The sequence below is a fragment of the Diuraphis noxia genome, unplaced genomic scaffold (genome assembly GCF_037042655.1).
Source record: "Diuraphis noxia isolate RWA-SAM2 unplaced genomic scaffold, SU_Dnox_SAM2 contig0004, whole genome shotgun sequence".
In the NCBI taxonomy this organism is placed as follows: Eukaryota; Metazoa; Arthropoda; class Insecta; order Hemiptera; family Aphididae; genus Diuraphis; species Diuraphis noxia.
The window spans coordinates 37,195,981-37,216,398 of NW_028301714.1; the positions used below are offsets into that span (position 1 = coordinate 37,195,981).

The following is a 20,418-nucleotide window of genomic DNA, read 5'->3' on the forward strand; positions in this document are numbered from 1 at the left end:
CATTTTTTTTGAAATTACAGTATTATCGTTTTGCAACAATAATAAATTGATCATTTAATTTTCATAATAATATTATGTATTTTGTTTATCAACGTGGTTCTTATAAATGAATTCAAATAACAATAGTAAACAAGAAGTAAATATACCGTAACCGAGAAATAATAATGCTGGATATATTTCTTTTATGGATACGCTGTCGAAACGTGCAACGCCAGAAATGGCTGAAACACACTTTTGTTTCTGTGGCATTATGTTCTTGGTGATTCGATCTTTTAAGCCAATTTCGTGTTGCTGTATCATTCTGTAACGGTAATTATACCATTGTAAATATTTAGTAAAATTTTAACCATGAATATGTATATTTATCAAAATAATAGGGTTTTCATAAGTCTAAAAGTTGTACACAATACTGGATGGTTAACAAGCAAGCTCTACTTTATTTTTAATTTGATTTAATTTTTTAAAATTGAAATATTTAAATGTAAATAAAGACTATATTTTAATAATGTCTTAAAGATGGTTTGTTAAGATAAAAATTTCTATTTTACAAACTCTTGAACCAGGCCCGTGCGCAGGATTTTAGAATGGGGGGTGTTTTGAAAAATAAAAATGTATAACATAGATACATCAATAATCAGCAAATAGTATTATAACATATTTATATTTATTATTAATTTTGTAAGTACCTATGTTAAATGTGTTTTTTAACAATACCTACTATAAAATACAAATCATTTTTTTAATAAATTAACTCGACGAGGGACAGAAAAGAATTGATTCAGTGCTTGATTTATGTCCACGTTTATATCACGATGTATATTCAATGATGCCAGTCCATTTAAGCGATCTTTGCCCATTGTTGATCGTAGGTAAGTTTTCAGCCGACGTAATGTAGAAAACGACCTTTCATTAGTCGTTGTAGTCACAGGCAAAACTGACATTACACGTAACATTTTATGGACATTTGGAAATGCATCTGCATTACAAATATCAAGGGCATCAAGGGCGTTTCGAATATTTTAACACTATAACTAACGTCTCACTGTGAGCTTACAATCGTTGTGTATGAACTATGATTATAAACAACTTTTATTGTCATTATATTTTATCGATAACGGCAATGATTACGAAAGTCGATAAACAGCAAACATGAAGACAACACTATATTATATTATTATAGTATTGTACTATTATGTTATGCATTATTATTTATTACAAATAAGATTGGAAAATATGATATATAGGTAATAGATCAAAAATGAAAAACACGATTTTTTCGGCCATGGGGGGGGGGGGTTGAACCCCCAAAATTCCCCCCTTGCGCACGGGCCTGTCTTGAACCACTTTTGCACTGTAAATTATTTTTATCAAATATATTGTTTTCTGAAAATATGGACGTATCATAACAACAATTTAAAATTTTAAACGAATCATTTTTTAGTTATTTAATTTTATGTACAATATTCTATGAATCATGATAATGGGTTTGAAAAATAGGGATCTTAGTTATTGTCTTAATTTTAAATTATTAATATTAGTCTAAATCAGTGGTGGCCAACTTGCGGCTTATGTTTTATTAAAAAAAAATCAATATTTACTTATTGACGATAAAAAATGTGATAAAATTATAAAAATTATAAAATGTATTTATAAACATTTTGACTCTTAACATCATTGATCTCATTATCCATGCTGCTCGTAGACGTAGGTATTCATGTTGGCCATTCCTGGTTTAAACCAATGTCAGCCTGATCACTTGGCTCTGACAAGATTTTTGCTTAGGGGCCGAATCACCCATTCGCCCAATATATCTTATGGAGTTATCAAATTATACACCTGTACAGTGTACATACTAATATATATATATATATATATATATATATATCTGTTTTTAATTTAGCAATTTAGCAACTTTAATTCATTTTTAGTTTCATGCTTGTAGTATTTTATAGTATACAATTATTTATCGAGACTTCATTTATTTTGAAAAAAAAAGGCTAGGGGCTGGGCAGCGAACTGTATCTAACTACTTTTAACAGACCACTTTGTGTCTAACAACATTTTTTTTTAACTTGTAAGAATGGTCCAAGTATTATTAAAGCACTAGGTCCAATATTACATTTATATTATATTTTTATAAAACCATTTTTAAGGATTATTATCCTTCATTTAGAATTTTTAATTTCAATAACTGAAAAACTACTTATTTGAATTTTTAATTAGGGCTTGCAACATTAAAAAAAAATTATCTCATTTAAAAAATATCATTTAACATGGTCACAGAACACTCCTTAAGTAATATCTATAAAAATCTCGAGAATTTTAAGAAATTTAAGAATTCCGTAAATTAAAGTTTGAATAATGTCATTATAGGTTCCTATATTAAATGAAAATAGAGATTAGCATACACGGTGAATCACTCTGTATATATTTTTAAAGTCCAAAATATGTAATATAGTTTTTTATTAAGTTTTATCGCTGAACTTACTTTTAAGTCTTGAATTTACTAATAAGGTATACCTACACTTTTTATGCTTAAATACATACTTTTGTTTGAATACGTCTTTGTATCCTGATTTTTTAACGATATATAATGTAAGAAGTGGTATTTTATACAACTCTGTTTCAGATAAACTGCATTTTTCATGTTCTTGCCATGTTTTAGCTATTATATGATACGCTAATGTGATTTCCACCTAAAAATTATTTTTAAATTACTTTATACTACATATTTTATACGCATTACGACTTTACGTTTACAAGCGTTTAAAAAATCGTATATATAATTAGTATAAAATGGTACCTTTTATAACTCACCAAATACGAATGAAATTCGTTTCGAACCCGTTCTACACCTATTTCTGGACTTGTAAACGCCATTTTACCTTGTGGTTTCATCTTTTCGCGATAGATTTTCTTAATATATTCATCTTCTGTTTCCTGTAATTAAATATTTTCAATCGTGTACATTGCATAAATTTAAGATAGACACAATTATTTTAACTGAAAACAAAAATTTAAATTGCCAATCATAAAATTTGCGTCCAATTTCGGTTGGTTAATAATGCTGTGAAAATATTAATATGATATACCTACGTCCTCATACATATTATAATACATTTCGTATGGTTACGTGGAGGGTATTAAAAACCATATTAAAATCTATGAAATACTAATCTAGAAACCTGATCTTACGAAAGGCTTGGTATAGCCAGTATAGGTATCCTAGTAAAAATATGCGACTTTCAAACTGGGCTGAAACATCTTGTTCAAAAAAATTTGTAAAACGTTAACTTTTCGGTGCTGCCGACTCCTGCTTCTATCTATTTTCATAAATATTTTACTTATTTTTGAATTTTATGAAGGGCGGATTACTGAGTCAATTTCAAAACTAAGCCGAGTTTATGGAATCAGTAAGTTGCATTTTTGCAAAAACAAAAAAATTTTTAAATATAAATTTTTCCCTATCTTAAGAGTTACCAATTTTTGGGACACTAAAAATGCTCTGATTTTCGTCTTTATTGTCGTTTCTGATGAAAAATGAATTTTATTGCTGCATTGATGAGGTAAAAATTGAAAATCCTAAGTATTTTTCGAAAGCGTTGAAAAAAAACCTGTGTTTGATAAAATATTGACTGTATTGAAAGTTTTGGGTATATACAAAATAAACTGACTTAAAAATCCTCATCTCATTTAAAAACTGAATTATCCTTAAACAATATGATACACGAACATAGATAATCGTCTTTTCATTAAGTTTCATTATATAGGTCGATTCACTCTGATTTATAAAAGCTAAACGTGAACTGCTTAGCGTACATTTTATATGTTGCACACTTGTAAGACGGTAACAACCAATTCAAATATGGTGTTCTCTTAAGGGTATAAATTATGAATTGTAATAAAAAGGTCTCAAGGATATAATATCGCCTACTTATATTGTATTTAATAAATTGTTAATTTAACTTTTTTTAAAAATTTTTTAAGAGAGTACATATATCTAGTCGTATATAGGTATTTAACAATTGAGAAAGGGTAGAGTCATACTAAAATGTTGATACTGATTTAAGGATTGCTTTTTTATGGACCTCAAAAAAGAGATATGAACTTAAAGTTTAGATTAATAAATAATTATTGTAAATATATTTGGTGTTGGAGGAGGGAAATATAATCAGCCCTCTTACCGTAACCCCCATAATATTTATTATTCTCATAACGAAGACATACGTAGAAGTGTGACTGGATCATACATTTTCCCAGTCAGAATTGTTCTTCAACGCCAACCCTGTGCACTATTGTAACAAAAACGCGACTTAAAAATGTAATATGTACACAATTTACAATATTACATCGCGCTATCATTATAATAAGTGACATTATTTTTGTACCTACATTGAAATATATGTAATTGTGTCTAGTATCTTGTGCACTGAACGTGATCGGCACGTCTGCCAAGTCTTTGATTGTGTTAATCGTCTGGCTGGGTGACTGGAGCATAACTACGATGTAAGCCGCGTACGATGTGAACAAGAATACTGCGCACAGGAACAGTGTAAAAGTGGCCATCCGTGTGGGGCCCGAGTATTGGGCAGTCGCTACCGAAAGGCCTGCGAAAAAAATGAGCGTATATAGTCAAATCTAAAACATCAAAGACATTGCTTTTTGATCTGAAAATAACGTTCTACTATCTATTGATATCGAATTATTGATGGCTTGTTTATTTTAATAATATGCTATATCGCTGTATTATATTACAATACGAACCGTATTATTTTTTTTTCTTCTTGAAATGCATTTTCTTACGGGTGACAGTGCTTCCTTTATCATTTAAAAAAAAGTAATTTTATCGTGTTTGCCTTTTTTGTATATATTTTTTGAACTCTGATAAACTGTTATCATATAAATAGCCATTCTTTGTTGAAGTTATTATCGAAAATAATGAGAATATATTTTTGGGTTTAAGATTTTGTAAATTGTGGAATGTGTTTTCTTATATTATCGTATCATTTTTTGTTTAGCTTCTTGAAATGCAATTTCCCGCGGATGCCTGTGTTTCTCTTCTCATTTTTCATTTAAAAAAATTTAATTTTTTTATTTACGTTTTTATAAACTAATAACTTTTTGCGCTGTGAATATAACCTCATTCATTAATGAATTAATAATATTGTTAATAGTAGGCTAGTGTTGTACTAGCAAGGTACCTATAATAATTAAAAACTTAAATACAGTCAACCTTAATTGTTTATTTTTACTTCTTGAAATGCATTTGCCCGTGGACTTTCATGTCCCATTCCCATTTTTTCATTATAATTTAACCCTAGTTGTAAATTTGTTTGTATAAATTGTTAAATTGTTCAATCTTTGACCACCGGATTGGCTCTAGATAAGTGCATACTGAAATGAATGGGTTTTTATTACATAATAGGATAATGAAAATTATAACATTTTAAATGTTTTTAAATTCTTAAAACTTTTGTTATGTTTGTTATTTTATTTGCAAAGAAACTTCATCTAATATAGGTTTATCATGTAAACATTTTAAGTAAGCACCCCATGTTAATGTAATGTTAACAACTTTTTTAGTATTTGATACGGTAAGGCTTTCTATTGAAGAGTCATTGAACTATATGTTAGAATCATTCTTGATATAACTTTGTTTTAACCATACTACCAATCATCTACAACACATTATTTGTGGAGACAACAACTATATAAATAATGGCTTCATAATATACTAGTATTGTTATTTTAACAACTCGTCCGATAACTGTAACTAAGTTTATCAATAAAGGTTTATTGTAACATTAACTGATCATATAATCATATTTTTGTGACTGGCACTATTGTGGTAATATAATCAAACTCTGATAATCATAATTATGTTTTTTTCCGTGTATCTATTATTTTCAGCAAGTATAAGATACTCCCGCAGATTACTGACATATTTTGGATATTATCTGTTATTTTATACGATAACATGATTGGTTTTAATATCAACATCTTAACTTTTAAAATAATTTATATCAACACATTAAGAATATATTTTTAATGATTTGTGACTACATTTGACATTTGTTAGATATTTTTGATATTGATACATGAAAAATCACGAGTAGAAAATACCAGATGGCTATAAAAATATATAGAAAAAAAGAGAAAAAGTTTGCGGGACATTGCAATGTGTCATGTGTGACTTGTTAAAATAACAATATCCAGTGTATTATTATTATTATTTTATTATAAACGTGCAAACTTTTAATTTTTTTTGTATGTATACCTTGTTGACAAATAGCGGCTAAGACCAACGTGATCGTATCTAATGTGATCGAAAGTCGTGTTTCTACGCCATGTAACCAATTGGATGTCCATATGAAAAATATCAGAGCCACGGTAAATACTGACATCACAACAAACATCACTATCCAAACGTTAAGCACGAATGGCAGGGTGAAAACATTGTTGACACTAGATAAAGGAGGCTGTTTATAAATTGCAACAGTTCTGTGAACATAAAATTAACTGCTCTGTTTTGTTTTGCAAATATCGAATATCCATGACGTATTGAATAGAGATTTAAAAATATTGTTGAAATTTATAGTAAATTATTAAAAAAAAACCAAATCAAAATAAATGTATAATATGATTTTCAAGCAATTTATTTTATTGGTCAATTGTATTACGTTACTTGCAGTACCTAGTGTTCATACCTCACATATATTTTTTTAAGTCATAAATTATCATTAAAAAAATATTTAAAATTATATAAAGTGTTAAACCTGATTTTAAAGCATGAAATCGTACAGAGCTTAGTTGAAGAAAGATATAATTCGTATATAATATATGAATTCGAATAATTGTACAATTACTAAGAACTAAAAACATTAAAAGGACGTCAGCGCACAATGTGTTTTCTCTCTTTGGCTCACGCTAAACATAGTCAAAACGTATTTATGCAGAATCATTTGTTCTATGTTTCTAAGTAGTTTTAGAGTAAAATCACCAATTACAAAAAACATAAAAATAATATTTTTGAGGGAATGACATATTATATTTTATGGTTATTTGATTTTGTATTACTTACTATATGTTGAGTGTGGACCAGAGAGAGAAAACAAATAGTACGCTAAGTACATCCTCTTAAATATTATCTCAATATTTCAAGTATATCATCATAAAGTTTATATCAGAATCTAATAAATTGGTGAAGTTTAAAAAATATAACTTTCAAGTTCAGTCTATACCGTAATGGATGACGACGCGCACTACATTTTATAATTAATTTTTTTATAATTTTCCTCCTACCTAGATGATGATAAAATATTTACGATAAAATTACTGAATATTTATAATTTATATGTATTATACTCAGTCTAGAAATCGGTTCCTCTATCATAGGGGGACACGTGGGTATGTGCAGAAGAACAAAATATATTTATCAGTCCTCGGAGCGCGGCGTAGTGTTCTCTCGCTGAACGGCTGGACAGAGTATAAATGTATAATACCTAATATTATGTATCTGTCACCTATTAATATACAAATTGAAAATATTAATTTTTCATATAAATCATATTATAAATCAGTATCTACAGAAACTTCACAAAGCTTCATTAGGTACTACTAGTACTAGGTAGTGTACAAGAAAATAACTGCTACGGTGGTGGAGATTACTATTGTTTACGTATCAGTATGGTACTATGGTTGGATTAGTCATAGTGTTGATTAGTTGAACTTCAGTTTTCGAAGTATCTATGTTTACCTTTGATTACATTTTTACACAGTCCTGAGTAGTACAAAATGAATATTCTAAACCTAAAAATAAATCTATACTATTATATAAAATTGTAAGGGTTTTTCTTAGACCGCGCTAACCGAGAAAACTACTGAACCGATTTGGTTGAAATTGTTTTTGGCTGAAACCCGACACTCCGCTGAAGGTTATAGTAACACTTTTGTCAATAAAAAAAAAGTATAAAGTTCATACAAAATCAAAAACAGAATCAAAGTAGTGGCGCCCTCTTTCGGCCAAAAAATATACTAAATATTTTTAGTTGTTACGGTTCTATAGGTTGCAGATCCAAAGAGGATGAGTTGTTCTTATATAAAATGGAAACATATGATAAACTTATTGTATGACATATAGTTACTATTGGTTACTGATAGGACAAGGTTATTATGAAAGAATATTTTATGAAAATCCACCCGAAATGTAGGAAATCTGTATGTCAATAATACAACAGTGGCGCCATCTGTCTAGAAAAAAACAAACTAAATTATAAAAAATTTAGTTTATTGTTGCAGATTAAAATAATAATAAGTAGTGTATTATATAGTGGTTGCTATTGGTTTATCGGGCATGTTTGTATATTATAATATTACTAGCCGACCCGGCCACGCGTTGCTGTGGCTAAAGTTTTTGTAATATTACATTATAGTAAACAATCTAAGAGAACATCAGTCACTGGCATCAGCACACTGGCATAATTTGTACTTAGTTTTTTTACCTTTTTTTCTTACCCAAATTTTGAGTAAGTGGCCAATTCATTATCATGCCGAGAGCGCAAAGAGCACGCATTAGCAGAAGAACTGCCAATGCATCTCGAATGTATAACAGAAGGCAACAAAATAACACACCAGAACGTTCTCAAACACGTGCTCAGGAGCAACGTAACGCTTTGAGTATGAAATCAGCGTTTAATTATCAATCCGAGATTGATTATTTAAATATTAAAGCGCTTCAAATTGGACGAGTTACATTTCTGTCAATCACACGATTGGACGGGTGGTCAATAACGTGTTAGAGTTGATTTCTACAGTTTATCCAGACATTTTTAATCTGTCCAATAAATCAGATCAGTGGTTATGTGAAAGAGCTATAATCACTCCAAGAAATGTAACAGCAGAAGAAATTAATGATATCATCCTTCTAAAATTCGATGGACACTCACGTGAATATCTATCTATTGATACAGTTACATCAACAGATGATGCTATTCATTATCCACAAGAATTTCTCAATTCTCTTTCTCCTTCGGGATTTCCTCCTCATAAACTAAAATTAAAAATTGGTGCTCCAATTACATTATTACGTAATCTTCAACCACCGAACTTATGTAACGGTACAAGATTACAAATAAAATCGTTGCGAAATAATATTATAGAAGCCGTAATTCTTACAGGGCCAGCGAAAGGAGAAATTGCATTTATTCCAAGAATTCCCATGATTCCCTCTGACTTGCCGTTTTCTTTCAAACGGCTTCAATTCCCGGTTAAAGTTTCTTTTGCCATTACCATAAACAAAGCACAAGGTCAAACATTCAAGTACGTTGGCGTAGATCTTCGTACAGAGTGCTTTTCACATGGGCAATTATACGTGGCATTTTCTCGAACTGGAGACCCGAATCATCTTATGATTTTAATTTCAACAGGAAATATAACAAAAAACATCATATACTCAGAAGTCTTATAAAATTCATATTTTAATTCTTTTTTTTTCTTTAATAAATCTTTAATAAATCTTTATCAACCATAAATTATTTCTTTTTTATCAGTATTTATTTTTATCATTTATAACGCTAGAAACCGTTTTTTATATTTACTAGCCGATCACAATAAACAATAATTTTTGATAAAAAATTCTACATATCATGGTCCGAAGGCAAAATAAACAACCAATCACGGGCGAAGCTGTGACGGGTCAGCTAGTATAATATAAAGCGTATAACAAAAACCTATAACGGCTATAACTTAAATTTTTAACAGTTTAATAATTTTTACCTAGATAAATTAATACTAATTGTAAATATTGAAAATGTCCAGGTTCATAATATAGGCATTGAGTATTAAAAAAAAAAAGTAAAAATAAAAAATGGAGTTAGAACAACATAAACCTGCAACTGTGTGTAGGTCACTACTGTAAAGCGCAATATTTCACTTAGAATAAATGTATTAATCATTGTTAAATTGTCAATCGTTACCGAGCTACGAATGTCCCGACGGTCAATTCACCAACATCCATTCGATCTGATCTCATCAGAGCACCGGCAGCCGTAAAGTCAATTTCTTCTCTTTGCAGTTTTCCCATTAAACCACTGTACGTCCCGTTACCGTAATTCCATCCATAATCGGCAGACAAAGACAAGTTTAGCCTATGGGAACAGACAAACGTAGTAATTGATAGATATCAGAAATAACTTAAATAATTGTACTAACGTGAAGTTCAATTGTTCCGCTAACACAGTACAAATGGCGTAGTGCATATGAGCAAATGCATCTAAATTGTGAGTAAGTATAGGCTTATTCCAACCTCGAAAGCTATTTGGTTCTAAAATCTGATAAATATGTTACATTAGACAATTATACTTTTTATCAATTTGAGTTCTTTGATTTCAGCAAAAATTTTAATATGTAAATATAAATAGTGATGTTTTACATACTGTAATAGTTACGAAGGTAGTAAATTATATCATAGTGTATATCAACCTAATATATTAATTATAAAATATAACTAATATGATTACCTTAAAAAAGAACTTCAGTTACTAATAATTATAATATAATATTTATGTTATACAACAATATAATATTCTGTTGATTTAAATCTTTTCAATGGAACTTACTACCGTAGACGCTGAGAGGATTACACGCTGGAAGTTCGTCCGATCGGATCGTTTAATTTCCACTTGATCCGGTGTCATCACGCCCACTCGGGACACTTGAACTTCTTCGGTAACACCCAAACGAAAACCATCCCATATTTCCCAGACATTTCTATCGACCTCTATCAATAGATACACTGTTGAGTCTGGCATCACATAGGCTTGATTCATATGCGTTCTGAACGATTGTAAAGCAATTTCTAGGGCGTCGGTTTTATTCGGATTTCCGTGTTGATTAAAAAGAACCCAGTCATTTTGAAGGTTGAACAGCCGTCTTTTTGATGCCTATTTAATGTTTATATTATGAAACATATTATCTATCTTATTTGCAATATTATATATGTTTAAACATTAAAATATTTATATTATTTTATTTCATCAGCATAAAACAAAGTACCTGTGGGTACTGATATAACTTATGGTTTAAACTATATTTCTGTTTTGATCAGTGAATGAATAAATCTGATTTTAAGATACGATAAAAATTGTAACACACCATTAGAATATAAAGTCCTTAGTTATATATCTTTGCATATAAATTTGTGTTTTCCCTCACCAGTCAAACACCAATAATGGCATATTTTCGTTCCATTATTATTAAATTTATAGTATAGGTAATCGGCTTTGATAACTAACCGTCGGTCGATATTTATTTTTTAAAGTTATTGATAGAAATTGTATGCCTTTTTATTATGTTTGATGCTTTAGACTATTATTAGAACTTGCTCATTTTATTGTTAAATGTATTCATTGACACTTTTTATCAATGAAACGAGATAAGCATCCCAACATTGATGTACCAAACTGTAGTTCATTTTTTTTCATTATGTATTAGATATTTTAAAATTCTGTACACAAATTTTGCTCATAGATAATAAATGATTATGCAATAAATTGTTAAAAAAAAAAAAAAAACTACAAAAAATTCAACCTGCTGAAGTATATTGAAAGCTTGATTACACGATAAGTCAACTAATATTCCAGACTTGAACCACGACTTTTGCGTCTGGTATTCGCTCGTCTGTATATTTCTTAAATCAAAATTGATCGATATATCTTCGTTTGAGAATTTCATGAGAAATTCACTGTTAATACCTGTATTGAATGCAACCACGAACATTTGTATTAATAAACTAAAATATATTTTAATAGGTACTTATTGGTATAATTTATAGCTGTTACATAATAATTTTGATGTAGATTTATATTAATTATAAATGATTTATGATTTATTTTATAAAATAGGTATAAGATATAATAATATAAATTAAAAGTACCTAATTAAAATATTTTAATTGAATTTGTTTTAATAATCATCTTAAACGTTTGCTACATATATTTTTTTTTTACATTATATAATATATATTTAGTAGAATATAATAATAATAATTATGAGTGTAACTCGTGTTATGATTAATCATATATGGTTTAGGAAATTTAATGCATTTCCACGGATCGGATAAATTAAAATGTTTTAAGTTGTAAATGATTGTTTTAATATTCTCCAGTTGATATTGTATTATAAAATATTAAAATATGATACATTTGAATTATTGTAGCAATAACATATTGATATTTTTATTTATTTTTATCTATAGTTTCACATGAAATTTAATAAATTAAATTTTTACATGATTGATTCATAGGCGAATATTAATATAAGATCATTTTTTGCGTATAATAAGATGGCATTACTTGTGTTCCAACATGTGGTGGTCCAAACTGTATGTACATTCAAATTTTTGAACACATTTATCAAGCCATTTAGTAAATTATTATGACCGTTATAATTTCCACAGTTTTTGACTCCAAAAATTGTGAAAAATAAAAAAAAATGACATAATGTAAACATTTTTATTAGTTAGTTGTTATAAAAATTTATAAATGGTGTAGAAAAGTTCTGCTAAACATATAACACGAATATTAAATATTCGAGTTCATATATTATAAGTAGTTGCGTGTTATATCCAACAGAATTAGTGATTTGTCAACACGCCATTTCTTAAATATTAAATGTGTTTATATAGCTAATATTGATTTTACATTCAATACAATGAAAGAGAATCGTTTAAGAATATATTATAAATAATAGTTTATTATTGTCTGTTTTAATAATATACGTAAGTACTACTTAAAAATACATTCATATCACAAAAATATATAAAATAATGATAGGTACACAATTATTTAAAACTTAAATAGGTTTTCAATTTTATGATGTCTAAAACGGATTTATATTATAATATGCACAATTATAAATTAATAAAGTAGCTTGTTAATCTAAAATTATGTGGGTACATTTAAAAAAATCATCATTCATAATACCTGTATTGCATGTCGCAAAGTAATTTATACCTTATAGTTCTTTTTGCGACGAAATTTAAATAACAATAGCCAATAGGTACAATAAAATACAATAATATTTTTCAAAATCTTATTCAAAAGAAGAAATATTATTTTTTGAAAATTCAAAAAAATTCTAGATACCTAGGATAAATTTCTAGTATCTATAACTCATCAATTATTAAATTTTTGCAATAAGTTCTCATAGATTTTTAATACATATAAATTAAATAATATAAAAGTGTGTGAAATTTTATTTTTACAAGCTATGTGTACATTTGATTAAATAGGAATATAAGCAAGAGTAACGAATATGACATGTTAACATTATTTTTTATGAAAGGAGCTACCCATTAATGCCACCTACTATAGGATTATTTAATTATTTTAATATTTATACTTTTTTATAACAATTATCAGCACTACTCACGCTTTAGTTATCTTAGATAATGACCTGGGATGGTAGTGGAAGCCAAATTTTGAGATTTGAATGAGTATTTAAGTGGTTGTGAAATCTTTTATAGAAACATTTTAATTCATCACTTATATAGTTTTTAGTTTTAGATCTGAATGTAGACGAATTATAGACATAAGGAGATGAATTATTTGTTAACTTTCTTTGAACGATATTTTGACCGTATATGTCCTTATTGATTTGATTAGACTTTTGTACAGTTACATAACTGTAGAGGTGTGTTTGTTTTTACATAATATAGTTTTTAGCACACATAAACGATTCCACTTACGCCTTAATTGTCATCCAAACGAATGCATAGTATGAAGTAATAATATGGTATAAAATACCAAGATGTAGCTCTCTTCACCAACTCTCGCGATGCCTCTGGGAGCCGTGATGTTGTTTAAATACGTATATAATGGGTCAAAATTTATCAATAGTGTTTTATTAAAATATACTATTTAGTATAGATACCTACTATAGTTAATTTTATAAAATGTGTATTTATGAAAATATATTTTAAATAGTAGGTACTTACGAGTATATCAAAATTTGATTTTTTTTCAAATTAATTTTTGAATTAATTATGTTGGCTAACTAGTTAATGTTATTATGATATTAATATAACCCAAATATAAAACTTATACAATTATTGTATGAGACACTAATGTCCGGTCGTACAGTCAATCAATAATTACAAAATTAGATTTAGACTCCATAATAAATGCAATAAAAAAAATGTAAAATATGATACGAAGAAAATGGAAATTCCTATTGACACTTAGTATGAGAAAATTATACATATACATGTTATAATTTGAGATTTTTCAAAACCAAATTGACTGATAAGACTATGAAAATTATTTAAACGTTGTACATAATATTAGACAATAACTCATATAATCAACATAGTTGGAGTTTTCAAATAATGACAGTACTCGTATTTTATAGATTTTTAAAAGCTATTGACGTTTTAGTTAATTATTTTTTTAAATTGAACTTCAACAATAAAATAAACAATTAGATATAATATATCAAAACAATATTAAAATGCTATATTTTGTATACATTTTTATGATTTTAAGTATTTAGTTATATTAGAATGATACTATTTAGACTAGGTATGCAAAATCTACATATAAAAAAAAAACAATGAGTACTTTTTAGTTTAATACATTTTAATATCATTGATGTGACAAGTAACAAATGATAATATATTATTTTATTATCATACACCAATATAAAATATATCTCTATAGTATGTCGTATAAAGTAAAAACAATAATATAATAAAATAAAATAATTTGAAAAATAAATAAATCAAAAATGAATTTAAAAAAAAAAGTTACTATGATTTTTCTGGGGTAAGATGTGGTCAAAATATTAGTCATAAATTAATTAGTTATGATTCACAAAACTATTATTATATATTTCAAACATATTTAAATCGTTAGCATATTACTTCCACATTTTTTTTTTTGATTCGTAATTCATCCAGGTGTGATGTAATACTTCCAGAATAAAAATCAGCAATGAAGTGCAAACACCAAATCCAAATATTGTAAGTGTTAGATGTGTTTCTTTAACAGAAACGCTAATGTATTGTTTGGCTCTGCTAGACGATCCGCACGATGGCTTTCTAGGTATCCATTGACTAGCGATTCTTTTACTAAGCCCGACTTCCATTTGTTGTATTAGTCTGAGCGTAGAAAAATGTAATGATAACTTATAATGGTCTATAATGGAGGATCATAAGCCATCAACAATAGGAGTTTGAATGCATACTTTTGTTTGAATATGTCTTTGTGTCCTGATTTTTTGACTAAAGCTATTGACAAAACTGGTATCTTGAAAAGTTGAATCTCACCCAAAGCACATTTCTCCTCTTCGCGCCATTTTTGACCAATAATCTTGTAGGCTGATATCACTTCTACCTACAGTAACAAATTTGTATTTTATTTTGTAGTAAAAATAAAATACAGATTACAAAAACCTGAAATCCATGAAACTCCGTTCGAATTTTTTCTATCCCTTCCGCAGCTCTAACGAACGCTTTATTTCCACTAGGTAATACTTTTGTCGTATAAAGTTTCTTTAATTCTGAATCTTCTGTTTCCTGAAAAGTACCACAGTTTAAATAAATTTTATATCAATTTTTGTGTATAGATGTTTATTCTATATCATAAAGATATATTTTATTACAAATTATCGAATCTAAACACAATAAATGTGTCATGTTAGTAATTGCTAATTATATTCACTGTAATAGAAAGTACGATATTGTGACATATCACTTACTTCAAAATAAAGTTTTCCATATGGACTAATTTGAGCACTAAATGTCATGGGCGATTCTATTATATTTTGAATAGACTTTATTGAATTACTGTTTGATTGAATTAGCGCAGCAATACTTGCAGAATACGACGTATATATGAAAAGAGATGTAAAAAATAATATTGATATGACGACACGTATAGATCCCAAGGTTGAAGCTGAATTAAACCCTAAACATAATATTATCATAATCTTGGTTGTTTCGGCCTCAAAACTAGGCAGATGATATAAAATTATGATTCATACCTATCATATTATAGGCATAGGTACTTAATTTATTGGCTCTAGATCTGAATATTTCCCAATCAAAACATATGTTTTTACGCAGAATGAGATATGAATTGTTGCTAATCAATCAATTTGATTTTACCTATCACCCAATTAATATTGTTAAGTGAAAAGTATAATAGCAAAGTGAGATCTGCCAGTATTGAATTATACTGTTCATACACATTAAACCAATTTTTATATATTTATGTTTTAAGAAGTTACACCCATCACCAATGGGGCTTCTTCCGTGGTTTTATTAAATAATTCATTATAATATTTATATTAACTTTTCACATATTCTTATTGTACACATTTTATAGATCTTTCAAAAATAATATTTTTATGTATTTAAATTTAACTATACATAGGTATTTAAATAATACGATATTAAATAAAGCATCATTTGATATACAAACTTCGGTATACCTACGTAATACGTATGATGAGCACTTAATTTACGTAAAAGAATGAAAAGAAATTTCCCCAATGATACAATAACCTCAGAATACATTTTATTTATAAATTATCCAAAGTAATAAAAAAAAATTGAAATTCCATTATCTATAGTAGGTAGTTATATGTAGTAGTAACTAATAAGTCGTGTATTCTTTGAAGTGTGTATTGTTTTAGATTTGTATGAATCATTAATTATAAGAATGATAGAAAAATAACAAAATTTGAATTGGATGAAATCTCAAATATTTACCATTCTTAATTTATGTTAAAACCCTAAAACTCATAAAATGGCGCCTGTTAAAATTATGAACTACCTTATATAAAATATCCTGGTTGGAACTGATAGACTAGTTAATTTACCAATGGTAGATAAATTCTTTCGATAGAAAAATCTTAACAATAAAAAATGACAAATGTATATTATTTTTATTTATTTGCGATAAATGAATATCTGGGTGGTTTAAATTTAATTGCATCAAGTACCCATGTGAGGGAATTTTTCTTTTAACTTGGCCATTAGATAACCGGCAAAATAGAAACCTATTTAAATAAGGTAAAAATGAATGAATTTTAACTAGAGAAGTTACACTGCAGCGTATATGGTTAAGCTTACCTTGTTGACATATAGCTCCGTGGACCAATATCACTATTTCTGGAATATTCAGTGTACTACATGTTTTCTCTAGAAAATAGTTATTTACACGCAATAAGAAAACCAAGGTGAGCACAAATACACATAAAGTTGCACATATACTTATCCATACATCAGACGTGAATGGTAAAAATAAAATATTATGTGCACTAGACAACGAAGGCTGCCTAAAAATTGCTGTAGTTCTGTTTAAAAAAATATTAAATTTACTGGCAATTTATAGTGTTTTTTTTTAATTTAAACATAATCTGTAATTTACCGTAGTGTAACTGTGCCGACTGTAAAATCGATTACTGACATTCTATCTGGCCGAATAAAAACACCAGTCGCACTAAAATCAATTGCTTCTTTTTGTAAAAGTCCAGTTAAACCACTAAAGGTACCATTGCCCAGAGACCATCCGTAATCGTTGTCAATAGTAAGATTTATCCTTTAAAAATATCTGCCATTATAATCAAAATACAATTTAAATAATAATATTTATTGTGTTTTTTACTTACTTAAAATTAAGTTGATTAGCCAATGTAACGATCATTTCATAATGCATATGAGCGAATACATCCAAGTCAGAACTAATTTGCTTGTCAAATCCAAAAAAATGATCTCTGTCAATTATCTAATTGAAAAATTCTTTAGCTGTTTAATTTCGTACCATATTAGATTCATATTTTTGGTGTCTACGAACCACTGTTGTAGAATTCAGTATAATACCACGGAAATTTCTTCTCTCGTCATGCAATTCACGTATAATTTTCAACCGGTTTGAAGATACCGTGCCATATTCAAACACTCTTATCGAGTCCAATCTACTAGCCCGAAAACCACTCCATATTTCCCAAACATCGTTATTTGTCTCTAGAAATAAAAATACACCTGCATCTGGTAGAACATAGGCATTGGTAAAATATATTTGAAATGTTCGCAATGCAAATTCAGCTGAGCTCATTTCATTGGCAAACGAACTCTGATCAAAGAGTATCCAATCGTTTTGAGTATTGAACAAGCGATCGTTTGAAATCTATATTCGATTATAAAACAATAATAAATTATTTTATGTTATAATATATTGTTAAACATATTAATATAATAATATAACGGTCTCATTAAAATAATATTATTATACATGGTTGCGAAAGTGGTACCCACACTACATCAGAACAAAGCTTTGTGTGTGATTCGTGTTCGGAATTTGACTATAGTTTTTGATTAGTTAATCGAATTTATACTAATCACCAAACCAAACGGTGAAGTACCTAGTTGAATATTTTCAAATGTATAGTATATTTTTATAGGTAACGTGTAAACCACACAACTTACACCGAAAAAAGTGACAATGTAATAATAATAACGGTATAGGTACTTAATTTACTTTATAAGCACCCGTATAAGTTTGACATGTATGGTCAGATTTATCCGGTAAAATTACCTGTTTTAATTTTTCTGTTAAATTTCCACAAGACAAATCGATTATAAAGGCGCATCTGTACCATGTGAAGAAGTTTTGTGTTTGTGGCGTGATTGGACTAAAAGACACGGATATATCGACCAATGAGAGATCATCCAAGAGTTTTTTATTGACGTCTAGACTCAAAACATATACTTCGTACATTTTCGACACATTCGTTTTGATATATACATGTTTCAGACTATATTATTATACATTATGTTTTTTTCGAATATAATGTATTTATATGTATATTTACCAACTGTCCAACACGTATTTACAGCTGTCACGGTTTGAATATGTCTCCGGCCAAAAAATGTTTTTAATACATTTAAAATTTCATTATAATTGGCTGAAATACCAGTTATTAAGACCATAAATATCAAAAATATAACAAATTTACCCATTTCATAAACTTTTTAATTTTTATTCACAAAATTAAATAATAATAATAAGTTGTAGGTATAAGTGGTGTTTGGAATTGAATTAAATGCTTTAAATACCTAGCTTATAATCTAGAAATATTATTAATTAAGTAAACATATTGAAAAAATACAACATAATTAATTCAAAAACTTAACATAAATGAAATAGGTGCGTGTGTGAAGCATGAGTTGTCATTTTACAACGAGAGTTTAAATTATTAGTTAAACAATATTTTTATAGCGTTTGAAAACAGTAAATGTCAACATAATTATTATTTATTAAAAGAATGAAAAATGAAAAAAAATATTGATCATTTTATATTGGATATATTATACAATATTATAAGCTCCAATTTACTTTCAAACAGAATTAAAAATAAATAAATATCAAAACATATATTTAAAAAAACGTTATTTTGTTATAAGTAGTCTAAGATAAGATTTATTATTAATTGGTTAATCTGGTGATTAATTTATCAAAATAAATTGATTTTTATAGATTCAATTTCCATATTCTCGTGTTTGATTATTATCTTATTAAATTGGAAATGTAAAATGAAATAAAACAGATAAAAACTGTACTTGCATTTATCTTCTCTGTTTATTAAGATAAAATCAACGCATTTAATATGTTAGTTCACATTTTTCATACCTAGAAATATTTATCTAATTAATGCTAAAAATATATATATTATATTTATATATTTTACATACCTGATAAATAACGAGCTACCTATATCTAACAATTAAGTACTGAAGTATAATAATATATAATACACTATTTTGACTATTTGTACCTTTTTACAATTTTCGTGTTCAAAAAGGAGAAGTCAATAATATTATGATGAAACTGCATTAGTTTATACATTGTGTATATTATGTAGCAATAATAATAACTTTTGCATAAATACTATGTTTGCATAATTGTTATTTTTATAATTGTTAAGCTATAATTGTTATATAAAAAGCTAATAAAAAAAAAATAATAATAGTAACTAAAGCTGTAGATAAATACATATTTACGATCTCTCGTTGCTAAGATCGTTGGGGATTTAAAATTTTAAACTAAGATATGACTTTCACTTCGGTCTGAATCGTTTAACTCTACTAATCAATCTACGATGTCATTTTTAACAATTAATTAAATAACTTCCTCATATTTCTTTAGATAATTAACTTAACACACCATAGATTACATCAAACATGTAATAACTAGTTTATATAGTTGCTTTATTAAATCTACTAATGGGATAATTAAGAAACGCGTTCAACTTTAAAAGGATATTCCTTCTTTAGAATATTTTGTTGATACTCGATTAATAAGTTTCAACGATATTGAATATTATGATATACCAGTGGCGTGTAACCTAGGGTCCAAA

At 27.7% G+C, this 20,418-nt stretch overlaps 3 protein-coding genes across 3 annotated transcripts; all 3 read right to left on the minus strand.

The window, feature by feature from the left end:
• Nucleotides 1-72: 72 nt before the first annotated feature.
• On the minus strand, nucleotides 73-10,853 carry LOC149056019 (ionotropic receptor 84a-like). The gene is made up of 8 exons (XM_089226987.1): nucleotides 10,617-10,853; nucleotides 10,210-10,328; nucleotides 9,975-10,145; nucleotides 6,278-6,501; nucleotides 4,393-4,607; nucleotides 2,818-2,940; nucleotides 2,548-2,696; nucleotides 73-301 (listed from the first exon to the last, which is right to left on the minus strand). The coding sequence occupies exons 1-8, from the start codon at nucleotides 10,824-10,826 to the stop codon at nucleotides 73-75; spliced, it is 1,440 nt and encodes a 479-aa protein (XP_089083113.1). The 5' UTR covers nucleotides 10,827-10,853.
• Nucleotides 10,854-14,913: 4,060 nt separating this feature from the next.
• Nucleotides 14,914-15,801, minus strand: LOC149056020 (uncharacterized). The gene is made up of 4 exons (XM_089226988.1): nucleotides 15,754-15,801; nucleotides 15,449-15,586; nucleotides 15,241-15,389; nucleotides 14,914-15,154 (listed from the first exon to the last, which is right to left on the minus strand). The coding sequence occupies exons 1-4, from the start codon at nucleotides 15,799-15,801 to the stop codon at nucleotides 14,914-14,916; spliced, it is 576 nt and encodes a 191-aa protein (XP_089083114.1).
• Nucleotides 15,802-16,993: 1,192 nt separating this feature from the next.
• LOC107169980 (ionotropic receptor 84a-like) lies at nucleotides 16,994-18,116 on the minus strand. Its single transcript, XM_015519958.2, has 5 exons — nucleotides 17,856-18,116; nucleotides 17,671-17,786; nucleotides 17,430-17,600; nucleotides 17,132-17,355; nucleotides 16,994-17,058 (listed from the first exon to the last, which is right to left on the minus strand). The coding sequence occupies exons 1-5, from the start codon at nucleotides 18,114-18,116 to the stop codon at nucleotides 16,994-16,996; spliced, it is 837 nt and encodes a 278-aa protein (XP_015375444.2).
• Between the last annotated feature and the right edge of the window lie 2,302 nt (nucleotides 18,117-20,418).